The 25,407-nt window shown below is 62.7% G+C and overlaps 1 protein-coding gene across 2 annotated transcripts; it reads right to left on the reverse strand.

The window, feature by feature from the left end:
• Window positions 1-2,712: 2,712 nt before the first annotated feature.
• On the reverse strand, window positions 2,713-23,265 carry Wnt9a (Wnt family member 9A). 2 transcript variants are annotated; one of them, XM_004874713.4, is made up of 4 exons: window positions 23,071-23,265; window positions 7,216-7,472; window positions 6,721-6,971; window positions 2,713-5,272 (listed from the first exon to the last, which is right to left on the reverse strand). In XM_004874713.4, exons 1-4 carry the CDS (start codon window positions 23,163-23,165, stop codon window positions 4,793-4,795), a joined length of 1,083 nt encoding a protein of 360 aa, XP_004874770.1. In that variant the 5' UTR covers window positions 23,166-23,265; the 3' UTR covers window positions 2,713-4,792. The 2 variants fall into 2 exon arrangements, with proteins under 2 accessions (XP_004874770.1, XP_004874769.1); XM_004874712.4 differs by having other exon boundaries at window positions 6,709-6,971; window positions 23,071-23,261.
• Between the last annotated feature and the right edge of the window lie 2,142 nt (window positions 23,266-25,407).

Here is a 25,407-nt window from a genome sequence, read left to right on the forward strand (position 1 = left end):
GGGAGAGGGCCCAGAGTGGCTGCTGTGGCCTTACCTGTCCTGAGGGCTGTGGCTGTGTCTGCAGGGCTGGGCTTCCAGTCTGGGTGACGCCCACCCAGCGCTGACCCCTGCAGCTCTGCCACAGCCCCACCTGCCCGCGCGGCCCTTCTTCCTGCGCTCCAGGGCCCCTCCCCATCTCCTCTCCCCGCCATCCCCTCCTCCGAGGCCTGTGTGGGTGGGAGGCCTGGCCGAGCTTGCTCGGGACCACAGCAGGAGTCACCCACCCAGCCCCAGCCCACTGCTGCTTTCCGCACTGGTTTCCATGGCTCAGGGCCCAGCACAAACAGCGGACCCCCCACCTCCAGCCGGCTAAGCTGAGCCGTGGGTGGGCAGATGAGGTCATCTGGCCCCCACAGGCCGGGAGGGGAGTGTTTGTTGGTGCCAGTTTCCCTGGCAACCAGCTGCACCCCCTGCTCTGCCCCCTCCCCAGGGCAACCAGAAGGCCTCTGGCCAGGACCAGCCCTGCAGCCCCACCGGGCCTCCTCCAGGTGCCACCAAGGTCGGGGCCACCGAGCCAGACTGTGGCCAGCAGCCCACTCCACACAGGCTGGGGAAACTGAGGCCCCAGAGGGACAGGGCGGAGGAGCAATGCCATGCCCACCCAGGGCGCAGGCCTGTCCTCACCCTGATCTGACCCGCTCCCAGGGCGCTGCTCCTGGGCCAGGATGCAGCCTGCTCTCCCTGGAGCACCCCCGGGGGCCACGTGAGCCGCGTGGCCCTAGGGAGGCGACATGGTGAGAACCAGCAGGCCTGGAGGAGGGTGGTGGGAGGGGCACCAGTGGGGGCGCCCGTGGGAGCAGGGTGTGGATGTCCCCGGGCGAGGAGGGGCCCAAGGCCAGAGGACGCCATGCACAGCCCCGCACGCACCCAGCTGCATCCAGGAGGCAGCTGCAGGGCAGAGGCTGTCCGGGGTGAGGCCAGACGGAGGGACAGGCGCACGGCTCCCGGCCCGGCCGAGAGGACCACTTGCCTGGGGTCTCCTGATCTCGCGCGCAGTCCAGGACCAGGCCGGCTCCTTCCTCCCGAGCAGAATCCTTGCCGACCCCGCCGTGTGCAGCCCGCGACCCTGACGCAGTGAGGCCGTGGAGCCCAGGTGGCTGCTGTCTCTTCTCCTCCCTCCGCCCCCTCCTCTGCCCCTTCGCCCCCACTCCAGCCCGGTGTGCCCAGCCAGGCCTCCTTCCCTGTGCGCGCGCCCCATCCCCCGGCAGTGTCCGCTGCCTGCCCTGGGAGGGGAACCAGGCCCCCGCTGGCCCTGCTCACGAGCCACCTGTGTCCCGTGTCCGGCCGTGTTTCCACCTCCGGAGGGAGCCCTGAGGCAGCTGAGCTGTGAGGTGTATCCTGCTCCTCCCTCCCCTGCGGCATGGCTGCAGGCAGAGCCTCCTCCCTGCCCTGCCTGGAGCCGGTGGGCAGTGCCCCACTGCACGGGGGTGGGGTGGGGGGGTGGGGGGTGTCTCCACCCAACCCGGCTTTGCAGCCCAGGCCAGAGAGGGCTGGGCAGGAGGCGGGGCTCCCACCCACACACACCACACACACAGACACGAGGAGACCACACGTGGTCATGGCCACGCACATGCATACACATAAGGCACAGACACAGGACACGACACACACCTGTGTGTGACACTCACACAGAAACACGGACAGACACACGCAGGCAGGCATACTCGTGCTCGCAACCCCAGGCCTGGGACCCCAGCCTGATCTGCTGGCCCAGCACTGATGGGGAGAAGCCCCAGGGAGCGCCCTGGCCGCGGGCCCCAGGCGAGGAGGGCTCTGCCTGTGCCTGCCCAGCTGCGGTGCCCATGTCGGGTCCGACGCTAGGGTCTGCAGGGGCTTGGACCTGGACAGCACAATCCACATCTGCGGTGGGCAGGTCCTGGGCACGGGGCAGGACTGGCTCAGGGCCCCAGGGCACGGTGGCAGGGGCAGGAACCCCGCCGGTGTGGTCACAGCAGTAGCTGGCAACACCTTGAAAGCAGGAGTCATGCAGTGAGGACCCTGAGGCCAGGGCTGCAGGCCACACAGGGACCCAGTGCAGGGAGCGAGAGCCTGCAGGGAGGCATCCGGCAGGGGAGGCCCTGCCCCAGCCTTGTGCACAGCTCAGAACCGGCTCTAACACGACCTCCTCCCCCGGCCCGCGTCCTGCTCCAGGTGCCCTTCCCACTTTCAGTCTCCGCCTCCCACTTAGTCTCCGCCTCCCACCGTCTCCGCCTCCCACTTACAGTCTCCCTCCGCCTCTCGCCTCCTCCCTCCAGGGTTTCCTCCTTCTTGCCTGGCTCCTTCTCACAAGCTCAGTCCTCCTGTTCCCTCAATCTCCCCCATGTCTTGCTGCTCCCACGTGTTCTTCTGCCTCCCCAAGGCCTCCTGGCCTTCCTCTTCCTCCCCCCCCCCGTTCTCCTCCGCACCTCTGCCTCCCCCCCCCCCCTCCGCCTCATCTCCCTCTGCACATCCTCCTCCTGTTCTCCTGCCGTCTGGGTCCTTCTGTTGCTCACCAGCTGCTCCACTTCCTCCGCACCTCTGCTCCACCCCATGTTCTTACCAGGTCCTTCTCCTCCCCAGTGCTCTTCCTCTACATCCCCTCGACCCCAGGTCTCCTTGTCCCCCACCCACCTCCCCACCCATCTACCGTGCTGACCCCTGGGATCCTCAGGAAGGCACCGGGCTGAGTTTCGCTATAATTTAAAATACATTTATTTAGTGTTTCCATTGTTTCCGGTTCTGTTATACAAAGCTGTTAAATAAATACATTCTCCACAGTCACTCAGGTACACACCTACTTGCTACACAGATGAGGTAGAGAAATCAACAGGCTCGCGCAGACTCAGCACAAAGATGCCCCGTGTGGCCCGGCCGCCCAGCCACAGTGAGCCTTGGGTCTGGGTCCAATGGGCCAGGCGCAGGGGACCTCCCTTCCCTCCACCCTGCCACCGAAGACCTGCTGCTGCAGTTAGCAAGACATTCTAGCACACACTTGCATAGAAACAGCCAGCGGACACGAGTGTCCACCTCGTTTAAAAAAATATTTTTCTGAATATTGAGGACATAGAGCCAAATGTGGTATTTGATAAAAACACCCTTCCCTTCACTTGGGACAACTGTGCCACACCTGCCGGTGCTGAGCTAAGCTGCGGGAGCACCTGGCAGGTCTGCTGTGGGCTTATAGCCACAGACAGCAGGGGCAGGGGCAGGGGCAGGGGCAGGGGCCCTTGTCTGCGGCCCACCTAACCCCAGCCGGACCTCCCCAGTACCACGACCCAGGCCACCACGCTTGTGTCTGGGGATGGGCCGTGACCAGGCTGTCATCGACCACAGGGCTCACCTTGCCACATGTACTCTCCAGGACTGCCAGAGACCCGTGTCCCCAGAAACAGGCTTTCTTTAAAACACAGTCCCCGAAGCTTCCTGGACCCCTGGGGCCCCGAGGAAGCCGCCCCTCACTGAATAGTCCCAGCACCCACTGCAGCCTGCCCAGACCCCAGCCACACCTGCAGGAACACCACCCGAAGAGCTCAGGCCACAGAGGCACCATGTGGTGCTGAGAAGGGTGCAACCCAGCTGCCACGCCAGCCTACCACACGCGTGTGCATACACCACACACACACACACACACACACACACTCGCAAACCAATCCCTTTGGCATCGGCTGCTTCCCCTGCAAAGACAGCATTGCCAGAAGAAGAGCATCCTGTGGCCAAAGCTAGGCACACTGCACCTGTGCCCGCCTGCCTCCCAGTGACACAGAGCAAGTGAGGCTCTGACTCTCCACCACGCCTACCCACAGCCACTCCTGCCTGGGCACTGGGCCACCTGCTCCAAGGTGCAGAGCAGGGGCCACCAGGTGGCTCTGCCATCGTGTGGCTGCTGCCAGAGGCCCCGAGGGCTGTGGCCAGGCAGCTCTTCATTTAAAAACAAGATAATCTGGAATAGTGGTTTCCAAGGACAAACCAAACAGGGTGTGCTGGGGAGGGAAGGAGGAGCCTCCCAGACTGGCCCTGGGAGCCACGGGGGAGCAAGGCCGGAGGGTGGGGGGATAATTATTACATTAGTTAAATAAGGATAATAATTTAAAAGTCACTGATTTCACTCCAAAAGAAGTGCTCAATGTCAGAGAGGGACAGCAAAGCCCCCTAAGCCTGGCCCCTGGGCAGCAGGTCTGGACACAGGTGGCCGGCACTCTCTCCTAGTGGTTTAACTCTTTGAACACAGTGCTGGGGCCAGTGCCAGGTGCCAGTGCCAGGTGCCGGTCCAGGCTGTTCCCACGGGCAGCCGCGTGGTTACAAAGGTGTGCTGGCCTCCCGAGCCTCCGAGTGAGCCTGGAGGCAGGGGGGGCCAGTCAAGAGACCAGATGAGGGCCACACTCCAGGACAGGTGTGTCAGGGACAGAGACAACTCAGAAAGCATTGCAACAATGCTCTCGTGTCAGGGCAGGAAGCTGTGGCCCGGGATACATGCAGGGTGGAGGGGAGCCAGGCAGGGGCCACTGGACCAGTCCCCGGCCACTGTGGGCATTGGAGCCAAAGCCCTCGCAGGTACAGATGCCTGCTGCCATGTGCAGTGGCTTGGCCATTCCAGGTGTAGAGCCCTACACTGTGTGCAATGTCTACACCCGGTACAGACTCCCTCACACTGTGCAATGCCTACACCCACAGAGCAAGGCTGGCCGGGCCTGGGGGCTCAGCCCTGGTGGTGTAGACCACTCACTCTGTGTGGGGTGCCTGCACCCCACAGAACAGGACAGGTTGCGGCCAGGGCTCAGCCCTTGCAGGTATAGACCTCCTCACGCTGGGTGCACTGCCGGCACTCCACATAGCAGCACCAGCGCACCTGGCACTGGCAGGGTCTGGTCACCACCCGGCTCTGCGTGTTGTGGCCCCGCCCGCAGCAGATGCTCTCGCAGTTCTTCTCCCGGTGGCACCGGCGGCCGGCCGTGCCTGGGGAGAAGCGGCCCGCCAGGCAGAAGCTGGGCGAGTCGTCCAGGTGCACCAGCTCTGGCGTGTGGGGCAGCGGGTCACTGCGGGTCCCCGAGGCCCGGGCCCGGGCTGCGGAGATGGCGCCCGCCTCACCGGTGGCCTCGTTGGTGGTGCTGCCCACCCTGAGCGCTGTCTCGTACTTGTGCTTCAGACGCTTGCCCACCTCGTGGAAGGGCGCCAGCTGCCGCCAGCAGGTCCGCACGGTGCAGGAGCCTGACACGCCGTGGCACTTGCAGGTCGTCTCCACTCCGGCCTTAATCACCTGCAGTCAGGCCCAGACGGCAGGGGTCACCACAGCCCCAAGTGGAGCCCCCCCCCCAGCCCACAGCGGCCGCCCCGCCCCCCGTGGCATCTCTGTCTCTGCACCACCCACTCACTGCCCGCACCGGCCAGGCCGGCCAGGTCCCCGGATGCTGCTCAGGTGACAGACGAGGACACTTGTGACCACACCCAGGGGTCTGCACCTGGCCACAGGGACCACGCAGGTAGCACCTGTGGGTCAGCCTGTGGGGTGGATGTGGACACCTCCTCCTGAGACTTGTACCCCAGGAGGGCACCCAGGCACACCCCAGAGGAGCAGCTGCATCCGCAGCCCGCTCAGTGGCAGAAGGCGAGGCTGCACACTCGTGTCCGGGGCCTGTGGGACAGCCAGCTTCCTGTGGGCTCTGGGTCCCCCGTCAGCTTAGCGGGGAGCGAGGCCTTGAGCAGGCACTGTGCTCCCGTGCAGGCCACTGAGGGCTGTTGGACAGAGGTTGGGAACTGCCCGCCCTCCCCACTGCCCTGCCCTTAACAGTAAGAAAGCCAAATTTAATTAAATGTGGTTGCCCCAGGACCCAGGGAGCTAACGGCGCTGCTGGCCGCTTTCACTTTGACTGGTCATTACGGGCTCACAAAAGGGTGACCAGGGAGGGAGCGGTCAGAGCAGCCTCGCCAAAGGGCCTGGTCTGCCCTAGAGGGGTCCCTGCTGGCCAGGCCAGCTCAGGACACCAGGGGTGCTGGCTGGAAAGGGAGATCAGCACTTTAATTAGCGTGGGATTCTCAATAAGGTGCAGCTCCGGGCAGGGCTGGCCCCAGGCACCTTGGCCCCTCCCCGGCTCAGGACAGCGGGTGCCCAACCCTCCCAAGGCCCAGCCTTGGTCCCACACTTGGGGGCTTGGGGTGTCCAGGGACTGGCAGTCAGGGATCCTGGGCTCCGTCCAGATTCTCGGAGTTAGGGGATCTAGAGCTCCCTGCCAGCAGTGTAGCGCTGGAGCCGGAAAAGCTAGTTTCCCCAAGGCTGGGCCAGGCCAGCCTGCCGGCCCCACCCTGAGAAGGGCCTGCTGGGGCCCGAGAAATCCCTCTTCTCGTCTTTTAAATTGGGTCTCTGGCCCCTGGAGCAGAGTCTGGCCACAGGCAGGGACCAGGGACAGATAACTGGCTGTCCCCGCCGTGGGCAAGTGGGCTCTGCACCCCCAACCTTTCCCCGGGATCCTGTCTACAGCCCCCAGACCCAGCCAGTTCCTCAGCCTGTAGGTAGCTCTCCCTCTCCCAGGGCCCAGAGGACACCTCCATGATGAGGGTCACCTGTGTCCAGCAGACAACAGGCCTCCGGGAACTTGCGACCCCAGGGCGGGGGGGGGGGGAGAGCCCCACCCTCCCGGCCTCCCGGCCTCCCGGCCTCCCGGCCAAGCCCACTCCCCGGAGCTCCCGCCCGCTTGCCTTCACACCCACGAGGTTGTTGTGGAAGTCCACGCGGGCCCGCAGGTCCTTGCTGGAGCGCCGGCCCAGGAACTCCTTCACGAACTTGCTGCTGTACTTGAGGTTGTCCCCGCAGCCGCCCCACTGCCAGGCCTCGCGGTTCTCCAGGTCGGGCGCCTCGTCGCAAGTGCAGCGCTCCATGCGCCCGGCGCTGCAGGCCTTGGCCAGCGCGTGCGTCAGGCCGGCCGAGGAGATGGCGTAGAGGAAGGCGGTCTCCTTGAAGCCTGGGCCGGGGCCAGCAGGGGTCAGCGGGGTGCACCTGGGACGACCCCGGGTGCACGCGTCCGCGTCCGGGTGGGCACTGGGTCCCCCCTGGCCAGGCGGGTGCGGCCCAGCCGGGTGCGCACGCCCCAGGGTCGTCTCCAACCCCGGCGTTCCCTGCCTTCAGCAGGGCTGGGTGAGAACCCCGAAAGGGCCCCAGCCCTAAGCGAGGCCACGGAGGCCCACGCCCGCCGCGGCCCTACTCACCTCGCTTGAGCAGGCTGGCGCGGTAGCGACCCTCCAGCGTGCAGTTCCAGCGCTCAAAGCGGAACTGGTACTGGCACTCGAGCGCGCTCATGCTCACGGCCTCCACCAGCGTCCCGGCCACGCCCGGGTCCCGGCGGCACATTCGCCGCTGCTTGCGCTCCAGCTTCAGCCGGTCGCAGGCCTTGTAGTGGGCCTGGGCCACCGCCTCAGGCTCCAGGGTCAGCGGGAGGATGGTCAGGGGCTCGCTGCCGGTCAGCCTGGGGACGACAAAGCAGCATGGAGTGCTCCGCGGGGGACGGGAGCATCCGGACCTGCGCTGGCCACGAGGGGGTGCGCCTGGCCCTGGGCACGCCCCGAGCCCTCACACTGCCAGGAGCAAGGCCCCTGGCATCCACATGTGGCCTGCCCTGCGGCTTGCCCCCCCGCAAGAGCACAGCCGGGTTGCGACGGAGGCCAAGACACCAGGCTATGCCCATGAGCACCCTCTGTGCCCAGCTCCGCAGCATGCAAACACCCCCGCACCCCGCCTCAGGCCGGCGTGAGGCCCAGGCACCGCAGAGTCTAGGCCCCAGCGGCCTCAGTGCCTCAGCCGAAGCCCAGACTTTGGGGTCTGTGTGTACACCCACAGGCCCGCACCCCAGAGGGGCACAACACAGCGAGCCCAGACCCTGGCCCCAGAGAGGGAGAGGTGCCCTCAGAGCTGCCCCATGCACGGCCCGCAGCCACAGGGCAGGGCCACATGCCTGGCTCCTCTGGGAACATCTGGGGTCTCCGCCTCAGGGGGCCTCCTTCACCAAGCCCCACACAGGGCTGGGAGCCATCCACCCTACAGAGGTTCTGCCCTGGGACCGAGGGCCCCTGGACCAGGTGCCTCTGGGCCGGCGGGAGGACTGGAGCAAGGAGGGCTCAGGGACCGAGGCCACCTTGGACAGCCGGGCTCATCTGCGACTGAGGTGACAGCGCGCACCCATACGGGGCCCTCAGGAATCGGAGCCCCAGGACAGCTACTCTGGGGGCACAAGGAGCAGGACGGTGGCAGCACAGCTCCGCCAGAAGCAGGCGGTCGGAAGCACCCCAACTCAAACCCAGCTCACACGGCGGAGCCCTTCATTCCAGACAGGAAGGCACCCCTGAGGCTAGCACGAGCCAGCACCCCAGAGAGGCCTCAGCCTGGACTGCCCACAGCGCTCCCGTGGAGTGCCCAGGGGGGCGGGGCTGTGCACAGTAGCTGGGGTGGGCAGGGGAGGGGACACACAGACAGCGGGGAAGAACAGGGCGAGGACAGGGACGTGCACAGGAGAGGTGGCAGGGGACTGCAGTTCACAAGCACTTCCCTGGCCACGGCCAGCCTGAGGGGTCGACAGAGCCACGAGGAGACGGGGCGCCGGGGAGGCCATCACAGCCTCACATGCAGTAGACGGCTGCACCTGCTGCAGGCTGCCCTTTGTCTCGGGGCGATGCCACGTGCTGCTGTGCTACAGTGGCCCTGGCATGACGTTGCTCAGGCAGATGGCACACTGGCCTGGGTGGCGGACTTGGGATGCGAGGGGCTTGGCGGGGCCTCTGGGCTTGGGCAGTGGCCTGGACCATCCCGTCAGCAGCTCGGGACACCAAGCTCAAGTGCAGTCCTGCCCTGAAGCCCTGCGGGAAGGAAGCTGAGGCATTCGCCCAAGCAGAGGAAGAGGTGCAGGGCTGCGGCTTTGAGAGTCCCATGGTGGGACTTAAACAGCAGGACACAAAACGGGTGGGGACATAAGCTGGCTTTTGTAAACAAAGACCACCATTTTCTGAGAACATCGTGATTACAGCACAAGGCTGTGTCTTGGGTCTCCCCCCTGGACAGGGCCCTGGGTGGAGATGGCGTGGGAAGGGAGGAAATCCAGGGGGGAAGAAGAAAAAGGGTTCTCACCTGAAAAAAGGCTCTGTGACATGATTATATACACAGGTAAAAGTACCTGTATGAGTAATTAAATATTTAAAGAAAGCACTGAAAATGATGAGGGGCTTACATATAACCTTAGAATAGGGAATGCTTTTTTCTCTGTAATTCTAAACTCACAAGATGTTGAGAAATTAATATATTTGACTATTTCACATGATTATTTGGAAGTATTTTTTTAAATGTCTGTGTCGCCAGAAAAAAAAGGCACAGAGACACTGACACCAGCCCAGTAGAGTATGCGGAGCACACATGGCCCTGGGTTCACTCCAGGTGCCAGACACGGACAAATGAATCAAGAAAAATGTTAAAGTCACTGTGTGTGTGTGCATAGACACGTGGCTTCCCATAAATAAACCAACACAGGAACCAGTGAAATGGACAGAATGACCTGAGCAAGCAGTTCGGGGGTGCTGCCGCACAGCAGGGTGACAGCAGGTGACAGACACACCTCGGGACCGCAGAAGCCAGCAAAGCACGTGGAATGTTTCCGCCACAGAGGCCTGAGAAATGCTGACTGCTGGAGGTGGCAGGTTCAAACATCACATAACAGCCGTGCCTGAAAACATTTCATGGCAGCCCACTGAAGTGCATCACGTTTACGTCTTCTTGATTCAGTTTACAAAAACAGAGACAAGAATAAAGAGAATGGACAAAGGGCGGATGCATCCACCTCCCAAGTGTTCAGGCCCGCAGCCAGGCCCCGACGGCCGCAGACAAGCTCTGCCTGAGTCTGGGGCCACGCACACCACAGGACAGGGCCCACAACAGGTGGGCGGGCAGGCCGACGCTCTTCTGCAGGCTGCGTGCCTCCCTCCACACAGATGGCCCATCCGGAACACATGTGGCGTGCAGCGTGCACCAGCCGCTTGGCCTGTCTGCCTGGGCCCTGCCACCCGCCTGGGGCCGCCCACTCTGCCTGCAGGGCCGCCACCCCGAGCTGTGGCCTTGCAGCCTGGCACGGCATGGCACAGGCACCACCCAGAGGAACAGCTGCCCACCCCACATGGGGCATCTGCTGCCCGGCTCTTGCAGCTGCTGCCCTGCCCCCAGGGCGTCTAGCTGGGCCGGAGAGACAAAGCAGTGCCCGGCCACCGAGAGGGTGGGGTCCCACCCAGGGACAGCGTCTTTCCCTCACTCTGTGCTGTCACCTGATCCACCCAGCTTAGTAACCCGACTGCGGTCCACACTTGAGCTCCTCCTTACACATTCGTATTTCCGTCTTGCTTTAGAAGCCCCGCAACATTGGCCTTGGTAATGATATTTTGGACATGGTCTCAAAAAGACAGGCAACAGAAGCAAAAATAGAAAATGGGATTGCAGTGAGCCGAAATCCTTCAGCACAGCAAGGGAAACACTTAGCAGAGAGAAGAGACCACCTACAGAAAGGGAGCAGGCATCTGCAAACCATGATCTAACAGGGCAGGATCCAAAACACACGTGGAATTCAGCTCAACAGCAAGACACAGCCAAGTTAGAAACAGGCAGAGGACTAGATGGACGCTTCTCCAGAAGAGACAAACGGCCAGCAGGTCTAAGAAAAATGCTCAACATCGCCAACATCGCCAACAGAGACAGAGATCCCAGCCACCGCAGGTTCCACCTTACCCGGCAGGAAGGGCTGTGGAACAGCAGGGGACCCACTTCTGGGTCTGACCAAGCATAGAGGAGCCCACAGAACAGGGGAAAGGCTTTTCCAGTTACTCTTCCAACAGAGAATTAGCTTTGAGAATATATTAAAAAACTCAAGGAACTTAACACCAGAAAATCAAAGCTGCCCAATCAATAAGTGGGCAAGTGAACTGAACAGACATTTCTCAAAGAATAAGTAGAAACGGCCAGTGAGTCCAATATATTTAGTCACTAGGGAAATGCAGGTCAAAACGACACTGAGACTACCTCACCCCAGTCAGAGTGGCCATCATCAAGAACACAGAAACCAACAAGAACAAAAAAGCAACAGCCACAACTGCTGGTGAGGACGTGGGGGAAAGGAACCTTCCCGCCTTGCCGGTAGGAATGCGGATTAGTACAGCCGCTGTGGACATCGGGATGGAGGTTCCGCAAAAGCTAGAACGAGAACTCCCGTATGACCCCGCTATGCCGCTCCTCAGGGTGCACACAAGGGAGCTAAAGTCAGCACACTGTGGGGACACCTGCAGACCTGTTCATGCAGTGCCTTCCCAGGGGCCAGGATCCAGAACTAGGCCAGCAGCAGAAGAATGAGGGACTGAGGTGCATAACTCATGGAGAACTGTTCAGCCATAAAGAGGAACGACACTTTGCCATGTGCAGGAAGATGGAAGGAACCAGAGGGCATCATGTTAAGGGAAACAAGCCAGACTCAGGAAGACACATATCCCATGTTCTCCCTCACATGTGGAGTCTAAAAAAGATAGCATGGAAGTAGAAGGAAGACTGTTAGACAAGAGGAAAGGACCAGGAGGGGGCCAGAGGGACCCAGGAGGATAATGGGATGGGTGTGACCAAGATATATGCACACACGGAAACTCCACACTGAAACCAGGCTTTGGTAAAATTAACAGGCACTCGTGGAGGATCCTGTGCTGCACTTAAAATATGGCTGCTTGATTACTGTATTTTTACATCAGGGACTTATAACATGAGCTTTTGTACAGAATTGTGAGTTGTGACCATGTAACATGAGAGGTTTTGCTAGGGTCTATTATTTTTAACCACCATTAATTGGCTGAGGTGGAGTTTATTGTGAAATTTTCACATTTGAATGTTTTTAATTGCCTGGCAAAAGCTGATATAAGTTCTAAAATATCAGCAGAATGATTTGCTGAATTCACTACAACCCCGTTGTGTCACGTTTTGATTACAATAAAAGTTTTCAGTAAACTTTTCAAAAAATAAAAGATAAATTTAATAGGCACTAATAAAATACATTTTGAAAAAAAGAAGAAAAGCAAGCCTTCCCCCCTTCCACATCAAAGGGCTCTTCCGAGAGCCCTTGTCTGCCCACGCTACCTGCTGAGCCGGTCCCGGGCCAAGTGCTGGGCAGGACACATCAGAGAGCCCTGGCAGCCTGGCACTGCCACAGCGCTGGCCTGTACCTGGCTCCCCAGCACTGCCCTGGCCCCCGCCTGAGGCCCCGCAGGACTTCTGTGGGCAGCGGGTTGCGTGGACGCCAGCCCTCCTCCCTGCCCACGAGCCCCATGGGTCCTGGATCTCAGGGACGAGAATGTCCCCACACGCAAGTCTTTAGTCCTGTCTGTCTCTGACACACAAAGCCACAGCCGAGCCTGTGCTGGCTCAGGACCACAGCCTTGCTGGTCTTGGCCTCCATCTCTGAAGGGCTCAGAAGTTCTGGAACAACCACACCACGGGCAAACGTGTGGGTTGGTAAATAGCAACTGTCTGTAGAACTCTATCCACGAATTACAACAGACACGGCTGCACAAGGTGATGACTTGAAATATGTCCATGCTGCGGGATGATCACATCGAGCTAATCAATATAGCCGTCCCCACCTGTTTGTGTGACACTTCTCCAAACCTCTCCTGCTGTCTAAATGAAATGTGTGATCCCTGCCAGCATCTCCCCACCGTCCTTCCTGCGCCCAGGAACCACCCTGCTGCTCTGCTTCTGAGCTTGACTGGTTGAGATCCACACAGAAATGGGACCGTGGGTGTCAGTCTGTCTGGTGCCTGGCTTATCTCAGTTGGCACAAGGGCCCCCTGTGGCTTCTGTACTGTTCAAGCAATGGGGTGCCCTTCGTTTGAAGGCTGCTTAGGGTTCCCTGTGTATGCCCACACTGTCTTACCACCCTCACCAATGATGGACACTCAGGTTGCTGCCACTCCTTGGCTTCTGAGAACAGAGCTGCAGTGAACTCAAGGGTACGGATGTCTCTTGTGCACACTGATTTCATTTCCTCTGGGTAAACACCCAGGAGTGGGGTGCCAGGTCACACCACAGACTTACTTTGAACTCTTCAAGGAACCTCCAGCCTGTTTTCCAAGATGGCGGAACTCACTTGCCTCATCAACAGTGTACCCGAGTCCCCTCCCTCTACAACCTGCTCCATGCTTCCTGTGGAAGGAGAGCCATCAGCACAGCGCTCCAGCGTCGGCCACTGTCCTCCAAGCTCAGCCTCCCTGATCTCGAGTGGCCATGCAGCCCAGCCTCTGCCTGCTGACAGTGAAAGGGAGCTGAGCCCCTTCCCCCTCAAACCCCCAGCACAGTCCCTGCCAGCAGGTGATGGGGACAGCCCATGGGATGGCAGGAGACAAGGGAGCAAGAGTGCCCATGGAGCCAGACTGGAACTGCTGGGAGGAAATGGCGTGTGCCACACAGCCAGCATCCCCCGATGGCCACGCGAGGAGAGCAGCCATCCTTGCACTATTCCTGGACTTCAGCGGACAGCTGCACTGTTCCGTGACCTGGCTGGCACCTGGGCACCCCCGAGCAGGCTGGGGGGCTCCCTCGGGTTCTTCGTTTGCCGAGAGCCTCTCATGGCCACAAGTGGGTAGTGCTGCTCATCAGTGTCGTCCATGCGTCTCTGGGGTGTGGGTCTACTCCTTGGTCCACTAAGGAGACTGCTTTCCATGGACGCCGTGTGCTGGGTGAACTTGGAAAAGCACGGTGTGGTCAGGATGTTCCACTTCATCACTGCACTCCCGATGGCACTCCCAGACCCACTTGTGTCTGCCCAGAGGGTCTGTGCCTTGAGCGGTGTCCTGTGTGAGTTTCCTGGAAGAGCCAGCAGAGGACGAGGATTGTCTTTGTCACTGTTTGGAAGAACTTGCTCTGAAGCCACCTGGCCCTGAGCTTTTCTTGGTCGAGTGATTTCCACTCCAATCCAGGTTCTCTTTTATTTTTATAGCAGTTTTATGGAGACATAAATCTCATACCATAAAATTCACCCACTTAAAGACCTTTCATGCCTGCACAGATATGTGTGACCATCACCATGGCTCAATTTGGTTCCATTTCATCACCTCAAAAAGAAGACACACACCCTTTAGGGACAGCCCCAGCCCCTCCACCAAGGCCAGTGCCACTGACCTGCCTCCTGTCCTGCCAGGGTCCCCTGCTCTGGAAGATGTGAGTAGCTGTCCTCTTGTGATCGGTTCACTTCCTGAGCACGACACCCTCTGGTCCATCTGTGCCACAGCACGTGTCAGAATCTCCTCCTTTGCAAGGCTGTGTTCCCTGCTGTAGGGACGGCCCACATTTCACTCGCCCTTCACCAGTAGGTGGGCGTGCGGGTCTACACTCCTAAGAGGTCTGCACCTGGCCACTGTGAGCACTCATGTGTGGACCCCAGGGAGGGGACTAAGGCGCGAGCCTTCCCTTTGCTGCATGCGTCTTTGATGCTTCCTGGACCTTGCTCCAGTGCACCCCGTCGTCTGCACTGCACACTGACTTTCAGGTGAGTGGCACTGCATGTGTGTGTATGTGTGTGCACACGTGCACACCCCTTCCTCAGACACTGCTGAGTGTGTGTGGCTTGCACTGCTTCTTCTGGCTTCTGGGGGTGATTTGTGCAAGGCCTTCAGCCCGCTCCCCCTGGAAAACACGCCTCTAAGCCAGGAGCTGTCATCGTTTCTGCTGCCCCTAACCTGAGCCTGGTCACAGCCTCAGGGAGTCGCACAGAGCCCAGGCCCTGCCGCAGCCACCACGCAGAGCCGGAGCCCTGAACCCGAGTCACCATCCAGCGCTCCTCCGTGTGTCTGTCCCCAGCCAACACCCTGTGTGCTCCTGCCCTGATGCCTTCTGGTGACAGTGCCACGGCATCTCCACCCAACTCAGCCTTCGTGTGGTGCTGCCCCTCTGGGGCTCACTTTGCTATCTTATTTCATTCACTCTGTTGACCACACCTGACCTCTCTGTCTTTTTTGTTTTTTGGGTTGTGGGTGTTACTTCTCCATGTTCTCACTGCAGTTAGTGGTTCTTTGCCCTGGGCTGCCAACACTGTAACATGAGTCTGTTACCTGACCCAGTCTGAGGGGAGCCATCATGGCCCCCAACTGCGCTCCGTGAACTCCTCCCTGGGGTGCATGCTGTGGGGTATGCCGGTCCCACCCGGGGGCCCAACCAGACGCAGTGTCCTGGTCGGCACTTTGGCAGGCACGGCCACCAGCCCTGTGACCTCAGCATCAGCCCGTGGCTCCCACAGACGCCCTCTCTGACTGCTCCCCCGATTCTGTCTCTGGTGTTCTGTGCTTCTAATGTGTGCTGTCCGTGCAAGTTTATTTGCATTCGCCACCTGGCAAGGCACTGGCTTTTCGAATCTCCCCAACCTTCCCCTTCCCCTGGGCCTCGGCTGGCTGCGGGGACCTCCCTGCCACCGTCACCGAGGTGCGGTCTGTGCCCGCCAGTCTGCCTCTCCACGCGGCACTGCAGTCTCTTCCCACCACACTTGTCTGCTAATTCCTTTCGGCAGCTTCTACCCCGGTCTTCAGTCAGTCTATTACTGGCACTTCTCCCCAGGCCTGTGCGGTGTCTCCGAACTTGCTGGGTCAGTTTCTGTGGTTTCTCATTCTTTGCAGATGTTCCAGCTGATCTGTTGTCCTCTTTTCTCTTTAATGTTTCTCTTAGGGCTGTTGTTGCCAGCCTTCTCTAAGCACATCAAGAAGAGCTGTTTTCCACACATGGCGCTGTCTCCTGCACGTCTCTGCGGTTGGATCCCAGCAGCCACATTTCCACTCGCGCCTGGTTATTATCCCTGACCATGTGCTGGCCACAGCATCTACAAAACTGCTGGCAGGAATAATCTGAAGCAGACATGAAAATGCTGTAGTGGGTCAAACAGTGTCCCCATAAAACACGAGTCCTCCCAGAACCTCAGGAGAAAAACAGGGTCCTTGCAGGTGTAACGGAGGTGGGGATCTCAAGGGAGACGTCCTGGACAGGGTCAAAGCCGGCGAAGTGGCCACGTCCTTGCAAGGAAAAAGTGGGGGCTGAGGGGTAGCTCTGCGGGAAAGCGCTGGCCTGGCTCAGTCCCCAGTGCCCCCAAAAGGTGAAAGAACAGTACATGAGCAGGCATGGGAGGTGAGGCGGGAGCAGCCCGGAGGGCACCCCGTGAGCCCAGTGCCTTCTCCCTGCTCCAGGGCACCCGGCGCCTGCTTCCTCATCACAGCGGCCAGGATGCTAACGTGTGCCCCACATGGATCTCCACGCCACAGGCCTGACCCAGAGCGCCCAGACCCAGGCAGGCCGTGCAGGCGCAGCCACCTCCAGGACAAAGCAGCTGCGCCCTGCCCGGGGGACCTGGGGGTCCCAGTGGGGACAGACACACAGAGACAGCCATGTACACATATCTGCTTGTATGTATACCTATGCACATACTCATACCACACACGCACACACACACAGGCTCATACACATTCACACTGAAATACATGCACATGCACACATGTGAACAGACCTGTAACATACATGCACAAGGGGGCACACACAGGCACACACACACTCCCGTGTGCACCCACATGTCCAGCGCTGGTGTCCAGCTGGGACTCCCAGGCCAAGTGGCCCCATGAGTGCCAACTCCGCGCTTGCAGATATCTCCCAAGTCTCATGTCGCCTGAGTGACCTGACCTGCTGGGGGTCATGAGCTCCACACACAGGCAGGACACTGTGGCCAGGGCTGAGTCGTGCCCAGGGCCATGCCCCGCACAAAGCAGAGTCGGACTGACCTCCCACCTGGCCATGTCCCCCACCCGGCCCACGGCCAGTGCTGACCTCGAGGAGCCCATGCAGTGCCGCCCCACACCGGCCGCCATCCCTGAGTCACAGTCAGGCCAGGAGAGGTGAGGGCAGCAGGAAAGACGGAAGCAGCTCTGGCATGACAAGCCAGGGCTGCCATGGTGATAGCACGGGAATAGCTCTGCCCTGACTCTGTGAGGTGGCACATGGCAGGTCACGCGGGCACCTCCCTAAGTCCTGGAGGCCACCAGGACTCCGTGCCCCACACACAGCCTGCTCGGAGAAGCAAGGATCTCAGACACCTGGCCGGGCCGTGCAGGGAGCCTATGGAGCGGAGGCTGGGAAGACCACCAACAGGCAAGCCCACTGTGCCTGGCTGCCCGGATGGAGCCCAGCCAGGGACACCCGCACCCCACAGCAGCCAGCGAGCCTCGAGCTCACACAGGGTCTTTCCTGGCTGGCAGGCAGCCAGGGTGCCCAGTCCCCAGAGCCACAGGCCCCTTCCACTCTCAGGGCACACACAAAGGGAGCTGGGTCCCCGCCCACTGTCCCCAGAGTAGGGCAGAGGGGAGTCCAGGCTGCTACTCCAGAGCCACAGCGCCCCACGGACAAAGCCTGCCAGACTGTTTAATTTCTATGTGAAACAGAATCAAAACAATTCCAGAGCTGAGAAACTAGGGCTGAAATGAACTCTGTATCCCCCACGGCCTGAGTCCCTCGGCTCAGCCCCGTGTCCAAGCCCAGCTGGTGTAACAGGGGTCCTGAGGCAAGCAACCCGTGCTGCAAGAGGCACTGACTGTGGGGCAGGCGACTCCTAACCGGTTATGGGGCCACCTGGGTGGAGGGAGCACCAGCCCCAGCCAGCTATCGCCCAGCGTCCCAGGCCCATGGGAGCGTCCCCACACCTCTACTCCTGGGGAGAAGCTGCCACGTGCCCAGTAACCTCCGCCCCAGCCCCTGCAGACCCTGCACGGCTCTGCAGGGTCAGCACCAACTCATGCTGCCCTCCTCCCTGGGGCTCCCCTCCTCCAGGCGCCCAGCCCTCCCTTGGGCACTTCCGCCCGCCAGGACACATCTGGCCCTGACATCCTCAGGCCCCAGGAGCCTCACCAGTGGCCAGACCTCCAACGCACTTCCTCTAGCTGCTGCAACCTCAGGTATCGCAAAGAAAAACAAACGCAGCTTGCACCAGGCCTTTTCCACTGCCAGCTGCGGCCAGGCCCATGGTGCCAGGCCGCCAGCTGGGCAGCTGGGTTTCCTCCTGTGGGGAGTGGCGCAGAGCCAGCAAGGACCCGCTGGGAGGGGCTGGGCCCCGGGTCACACAGCAGGGACGCCCCATGCCACCCAGGCTGCAGGCCCGGCACCTGCCACTGGGCCAACCTTCGGGTTCACCCCTGCAGGACCCTGCACGCGCCCCTCCCCTGGTGACCCCAGGCAGTAAGGGGCCCTCGAGCTCAGAGCAGGTCAGGCCTCCACTGGGCCACATCTAGCAGGTGCAGCCTGGCACGGCCCTGACTAGAGATGAAAGCACCCGGACCCACAAGGTGCCAGAGGCCTCACAGCCTCAGGCTGATACGAGCTCCGGGCAAGCAGTTCAGGGGAGACCGTGGTGCGCTGGCTCTCTTGCCCAGGGAGACATAACGGGCAGGAGGCCCTGGGGCAGGTGAGGGTCACACGGGCAACCGGGCACCTACACCAGTCTCTGCCATGCATGGCTCCAGCCAGGACACCCGGGCTGCCCCCAACCTGCACCTAGGCCAGGTTTTGTCTTTCCAGGCAAAGATGCTCCATCCCGGGCCTGCTGCAGCCCCTGAGCACGGGCAGGCCCCACTACCCAGCACAGCACAAGGGGGTTGTGCTGCGGGACACACTGTGCTCAGGCTCTGGGGCCTGGGGACACGTACAGCCAGGGGCCCGGCTGCCCGAGCCAACCTTGTGAACTCCTCACCCCAGTCCCTGGTCCAGGGCATCCCTTCCCAGGAGAGAAACCATGAAGGCCAACTGCAGGAAGCGGGGCGCAGGCAGCAGGCAGGCAGGGCCCCGCTTCAGGCCACCCAGGCACTGGCTGGCACCCACAGGGTCCTCCCAAGTGGGCACCCGAGCCACACAGCAGGAGGCAGGTGCATGGCGGGGACAGGAGTGAGATTAGGCCAGCTGTCCCCTGTCCAGACGGCCACCGGCTGTGGGCAGGACATCTGCTCACACAGCTGCGTAGGGCCAGGTGGGGCCTGCTTCTGTCTCACCTCAAATCCCACCACACAGCCATCGGCACTCCTCCCGTCTCTCTGCTCCGGGGCTTGGGCAGCCTGCAGATGCTGGGCCAGGGGTCTGGTCCTGGCCTGCACTGGGGCCCAGGACAGAGCCCCCTCCCAGGGCAGAGAGATGCAGGGGCAGCAGGGCTACGTGAGGGGCCAGGACCACCCTCCCTCTGCTCCTGCACCTGCCTACGCCTGCCCACACCACCCTCTGCTCCTCCCGATCAGACATGGAACCATGCCCACCCCACGGCCACTCCTCTCAGCCCCTGGAGCTTGACCAGTGCCCACTGCCGGGCGTCCGGTGCAGGGCAGCTTCCCAGGGGCCTCCTGGGCCTACGCCAGCCGTCCAGGACAGCCCCACTGCAGGGACCGGCCCTCGCCCCGCCCCGTGTGCTCGCTGGGCATCCAGAGCTGGGGGTCTGCACGTGGACCCGCCACAGCCCCTCCTGGCCCAGGCCTGACCGTCCACTATGCCCCAGCCCTGACCTCCTGGCAGCCGCCTGCTCTGCACAACTGCCCCACCTCAGACCTCTGCCAGCCAACAGTCCTCTGCAGTCCAGCAGATCCCACCTTCAAGCCACCCTCCTGCCAGGACTCTGCCCAGTCTCGTCCCCCCAGGGCCTACCCGGTGCCCCCGTTCACAAGGCTGTCAGATCGGGGAGTCCCCAGCTGCACCCCAGGATCTGCGCACCCAGGCAGATGCAGGGGCCAGGATGAGGCCATTCCTTTCCCATCTGCTGCCAGCACCTACGCAGGAAACAGCACCTTCCGTGCCCCAGGCGGTGGCCTCCTCTCTGGGTCCCTAGAACAGCCCCAATGCAAGGCTTTCACAAACAGGGGTGGCCCCACACCCACTCAAGCACTGGGCTGGGATCCAGGCACAAGGAAGCTTCCTCTGGGTCTAGGGATGAGAGCCACCCAGGGAGAGGTGCGAGACACGTAAAGAGCTCTCACTACTCAACAACAAAAAGGCAGGCGAAGGGACTGAGCAGACCGTTCTCCAAAGAAAACACACACATGGCCAGGGAGACCCCTTCACAGCACACACCCACAAGGGCAGACAGGCGGAGACGCTCGCGGTGAGAACCAGAAACTCACATCTGCCCACGGAGAAAAGTGACCACGGAGGTTCACAACGTTATTCAAAATAACCAGACAGCAACAGCAGCCCAGACACCTACTGCTACATGGCTTTAACTGCTGTCTGTTCATCATAAAAAGGAGGGCAACACGGATTCTCGCTGCAGCACCAGGGAGCCCCCAAAACAGGAGGCTGAGCAAGAGCAGTCACACACAAAAGGCCACGAAGCTCAGGATCCTGTTTACACGACCCATCCCAAGGAGGAAAATCCATGGAGACAGGAAGCAGATTAGCGGTTGCCAAGGCCTGGAGCAGGGAGTGAGGGCTTAACCGGGATGAGGTTTCTGGGGTGAGGAAAATATTCTGGAATGAGATAGTGGTGATGGCTGTGCAGCCCCGTGAACACATCAAAACCACTGAGCCGGGGACTTGGCCAGGACCTGAGTTACAAGCAGTAACAAAAGCGCTCTGCAGGCCTCATGCTGCTCGGCCGGCCGGAGCCGTCGCTGGGGTCCCAAGTGCCCTAGCACCCTGCCTGCACTGACGTCAGGGCGGCGGTGGGCTCCGGGCCACACTGGGGGACACGGGCCTTTTGCACACAGGCCGCAGCCTGCAGACCCCACAGCAGGCCTCGGTGTCCACCCTAATCTTCCCAGACCGGCCTGCAGATGTTTCCTGAGCAACGAGAATGCACACGCCAAAACCAAAGCACAGGCCCAGGGTTTACGACGGTGCCTTCCGAGGCCTTTTAAAGAAAAGGAGCTGGAAGCCCCCGGCCTCCTGCAGGCCTCTGCTGGGGGCGGCTCAGGCTGCACAACATTCCAGAGGAAGGGCTGCAAGGTGCCCGGGCCCCACCAGGGACAACCCCAGACATCGGTTCTGCCCCTTCCCGAGGACCCCGGAGGGGGACCCAGCAGGGGAGCCAAAGTCTGAGGCCACCCTCACAGCCTCCTCCCGAGAAAGGCCTGGGTCCGTGTCCCCAACCCGAGACCTCAGGCTGGCCCCTTCCTGTGCCCTTCCTCGCTGGGCACCAGAGAACCCAATGGCAATGACACCTGCTAAGTGGGCAGGATGCCGAGCTGGCCAGGGGAGGAGAAGAGGCGGCCCCTGCCCCTTGGCGGGCAGCCAGCCTGGAGGGGTCCGACCGTGGGGTGGCCAGAGGCCTCCAGAAGGGCAGGGCAGCCCGCGCGGGCCAGGGTTGGGTTGCAGTCGGTGAGGGGCAGGGAGGGCTCCCGGGGGCCACGTGACCCTCCCCGGGGCCAGCCTCTCCTCTCCGGGTTCCTGGGCTGTAACTGGAGCCGCGTTCCTGCCTGGGAGCCTCCGTGCCAGGCAGAACTGTGGAGGGAGAGGGGGAAGGGAGAGGAGAGCCCCAGATTCCAGCTCCTTCTCCCTCCCTCTCTACCGCCCCAGCACAGTCCGTACCCACAGGAGCTGCCCTGCTAGGGCCCCACCAGCTTGGGTCCTGCCTGGCCCTTCAGTGTGTGGGGCCATCTTCTCCCTCAGCACAACCCGGCCCCCTGTTCCCTTCTCGGGCCACCCTTCTGGAATCAACTCCAGGGGGCCCAAGGTGCCAAGCCTGCCCCTCCTGGAAGCTGGCTCTGGGAGGCACCCAGGCTTGGTCCATCCAAGTCCTCGCTACCTCCGTTTCAAGTCCCCAGCACAGATGGGTGCCCCCAGGGAAGCTGCCCGCAGAGGTCCTTTGGGGCCAAAGAGGTGGGCAGAGGGGCTGACCCAGAGCCACAAGCCAGGCTCTCTGCACCTTCAGAGCCAGCGCCCAGGGTTCAGCCCTGCCAGGGCGCCAAAGCACTCGTTTAGACCTCTGAGTTGCAAGCACAGAGGCTTCCCCAGAAGAGCCCCTTAGTCTCGCGTGACAGCTGAATTTGGGACCACAGGACAGAAGTGGACCCCGGGGGAGCAGAGGCCCAGACGAGCGCTGGGTGTGTCGGGGCTGGGAGACGGAAAGGCACGGCTGGCTGCCCCGCAGCTGTGACTCACAGGGACCTGGAGCCAGGAGGCCACCCTCGGCCTCCTGCCCACCCCATGGGAGGCAGGGGTGACAGCCCCAGACCCTCACCAACCTGGGTGGGGACCCCAGGGACCGCGACCCTAAGCTGACCCTGGAAGGCAACCCAAGAGAGAGGAACGGACAGAAGAAAGGAGGAGAAAGAAAAACACAAAGGGAAAGTTTCCCATGAAAATATTTTATTTTCTTTGAGAACAGGATACACCTGCAGGGCTGCTCGGCCCAGCGGCCTCTCCCTGCCCCGCCGAGGCCGGATTCCTGGAACTACGGGGCCCTCTGCCGGCCAGGCCTCCGCGCGGCGCCCGGCCAGGGAGGAACAGGTGACCAGCGAAGGGCGGCGGCTGGGCGCCGAAGGCGGGCGGACCTTGGGCCGGGGAGGGAGGGGACAGCGGGGCGCCGGGCGGTGCCACCCTGGACCCCGCGCCCAGAAGGGTGGCTGGGTTCGGGGACCTCAGCCCGGAGGCGGGGAGAGGGGAGGAGGCACGGGCCGAGACGCGGCCGAGGCCACGCAGGGACGCGGGGCCCCGGGACGGGCACCCCCGCCGGTCCCGCCTGCGCTCCGTCCGGCCGGCTGGCGGCGTGGGCAGCAGCGCGGAAAGCAAACCGCTCCCGCTCGGAGGACCCCTGGGGCTCCGCACAGGACGTCTGGATTTTGTACCTATTTTTGTTGTTGTTAAAGTAACTTCTGGAGCGGAGGGGGCGGTGGAAGCTGTAGCCTCTCGGCAGCAGCGCGGCGGCCTACGGCGGGCGGTGACCCGGGATCGGGCGCGGAGGCCGCCCCGCGGGGCCCGATGCGGCGAGGACGCCCAAACACCGCTCGGCAGCGCGCCGAGCACCTGGCCCGCCCGCCCCGGCCCCCGTCCCTCGCGGCACCTACCCGAAGTAGGCGGCCGAAGGGCGCGGCGCGGCGAGCAGCAGCGTCAGCCCGAGGGCCGCGGCCAGCCAGCGCGCCGAGAGGAACCCATCCAGCATCTTGCCGCACCTCGGCGGCCGACCATCGCGCTCCCGGCTCGGCGCAGGGCGTGCCGCGGCCACCGCCCTCTTATAGCGCCCGGGTGTGGGCTGCAGGGGCGGGGCGGGGCGGGGCTCGGGGGCGTGATCACGGGTCCGAGGGGGCGGGCCCACTGCCGGAAGGTTGGGTGGGGGCGGGGCCGGAAAGGGGCGGGGCCTGGAAGGGAGGAGCCGCTGGGCGCGCTGAAAGGGTGGTGGTGGGAGGGCGGGACTACCCCGGGTCCGGGCCAACGGGAGCCCGGCGTGGGTGGTGGGCGGGGAGGTGGGCGGAGCAGAGTGGTTGGGGCGGGGCCGCAGGGCCGGGAGGAGCCGAAACCTGAGCGGCGTGGCCTGGCGGGGGCGGGGGCTTCGGGAGACGCGCGGGGGCGGAGAGGCCGGGAGGCTGGCGGCCGGAGGGCGTGGGGCCAGTCGGGTCGGCGTGGGTCCAAGACCAGGGTGTTGCCGGGGTGTCGGCTTCCCGCCCGGAGCGGGGGCGCCCTGCCGCTCCCCAGGAAGCTTGAGGAAGAGGACGTGGGATCGGACCCCCTTTGGGCCTGGAATCGGGGCAACCTGTCCCCGGGGTAGCCGGGTGTCCCCCGCGGTCCCCGCAGCCCTAGCAGAGCCCAGCTGTCTGCCGCTCCCAGGACTCCGTGACAGTGTGCAGGGCCTCCGCGCGACCCCAGCGGGTTCCTGGAGGGCAGCACCCGAGGCCTGGCGACCCGTCCTGGAGGGGAGGCCTCCCTGCGGCCGCACTGCCTGGCAGGGGTTCCCAAAGACCAGCCGTGGCCACCTACCTGTGCTGGCTGTAGCGGAGGAGGCGCAGGAAGGCAGAGGTGGTGCCCGTCCTGCCCTGGAGCTCACGGCCGAAGCTACCCAGCAGACTCAGGGTCTGGCCAAACCACATCCACTCTGGGCCTCAGTTTCCACACGTGAGGCCCATTGTCCCATTGTAGCCCATGCCCAGCCCTTGCATCGAGTGTGAGCAGCCTCAGGTCAGTCCCGGTTTCTGGGATCCCCTGTGGGGCTCCAGCAGCCAAAGGCACCCCAGAGGCAGCCCCAGACCCGACTTCCACCTGAAGGTGCTCACTCCAGCATCCAAGGAGGGCGGGCCGGGAAGCAGGAGACGGGATGACATGCTTAACAGCACAGGACAATGTCCAAGACAAAAGACATGAGGTCGCCTAGCACTGGGTGTCGCAAAGCTCCCTTCCCTCGTGAGGGGGCCCTGTCCCATCGGCCACCCCGCGAGCCCTGCGGAAGCAGGCAGCCAGCCGGCCAGGAGCAGCTCTGGGGCCAGCCTGGAATGGTGTGAGGAGTGCGGGAAGGATGAGCTCTAAGTGGACCTGGGAAGGCTCTGCACTTTGTGATGTAATGTGTCCGGGCAGCCACAGCATGGCCGGCCCAGGGCCTCCAACCCGCCCGGAGCTCGCACTGCGGGCACCTGTCAGGACCCTGGAGGGCCAGAGCATCGCCCTGGAGGAGAGCCAGCCCTGTGGGTGGGGCTGCTGGCACATGGGCCCCAGGTGGGTGGCAGGCCCTGGGCGTGGCATGGTGGGTGGCCTGGTCACACGTGTGCACGTGGTGGCCCACGTCAGTGTAGGGGAATGCTGGACCAGGCCTGCGGGTCTGGGAGAGCTGCTCAGCCCCAGCCGCGCCCCAGTAGCTGGCCTCTGGAGACCCTCCCAGGCCGAGACTCACTGCCAGCAGCAGCACCCCCCCCATCCCAGGCCTGATGTCTCCCATGGGGCCCGGGGTGCTACGTGGCCCTACCCACCAACACACCAGCCGGCGACACCTGGCCCGCCCCTAGGCATCACCGCAGCTCTCACCAGTGTGGAGGCTCGGCCATCCCCGTGTGCCCTGCTCGCATACCTGGGAGGATGGATGGGTGGACGGACGTAGAAGAAGCTCTGTCCTCAGGCGGTTGCTGCCACACACAACGCAGTGCTCACGAGGAGCTGAGCAGCTGTGGTGAACTCCCACCCCGAACCTCTACCAGGCCAGCCTCTGTGGTGCAGGGGCCCCAGAGGGCTGCAGGACCCCCTCAGCCCCTTGTGTCCCTACCTTGGGTGAGTGAGGAGGGCAGGTCCCAGGACAGGCAACTACACCCTCTGCTGTGCCAGTCCACCCTTGTTTCCCTGGGGCTGGGGCATCCCTCTGTGTCTGGAAGGCCCATCTCCCCTGCTGGGGTGCCCAGGCCTACAGAGCCATCCAACAGGGGGTG

The sequence above is a fragment of the Heterocephalus glaber genome, unplaced genomic scaffold (genome assembly GCF_053883595.1).
Source record: "Heterocephalus glaber isolate CG9 unplaced genomic scaffold, H.glaber_assembly_v1.0 deba00001272, whole genome shotgun sequence".
NCBI lineage: Eukaryota > Metazoa > Chordata > Mammalia > Rodentia > Bathyergidae > Heterocephalus > Heterocephalus glaber.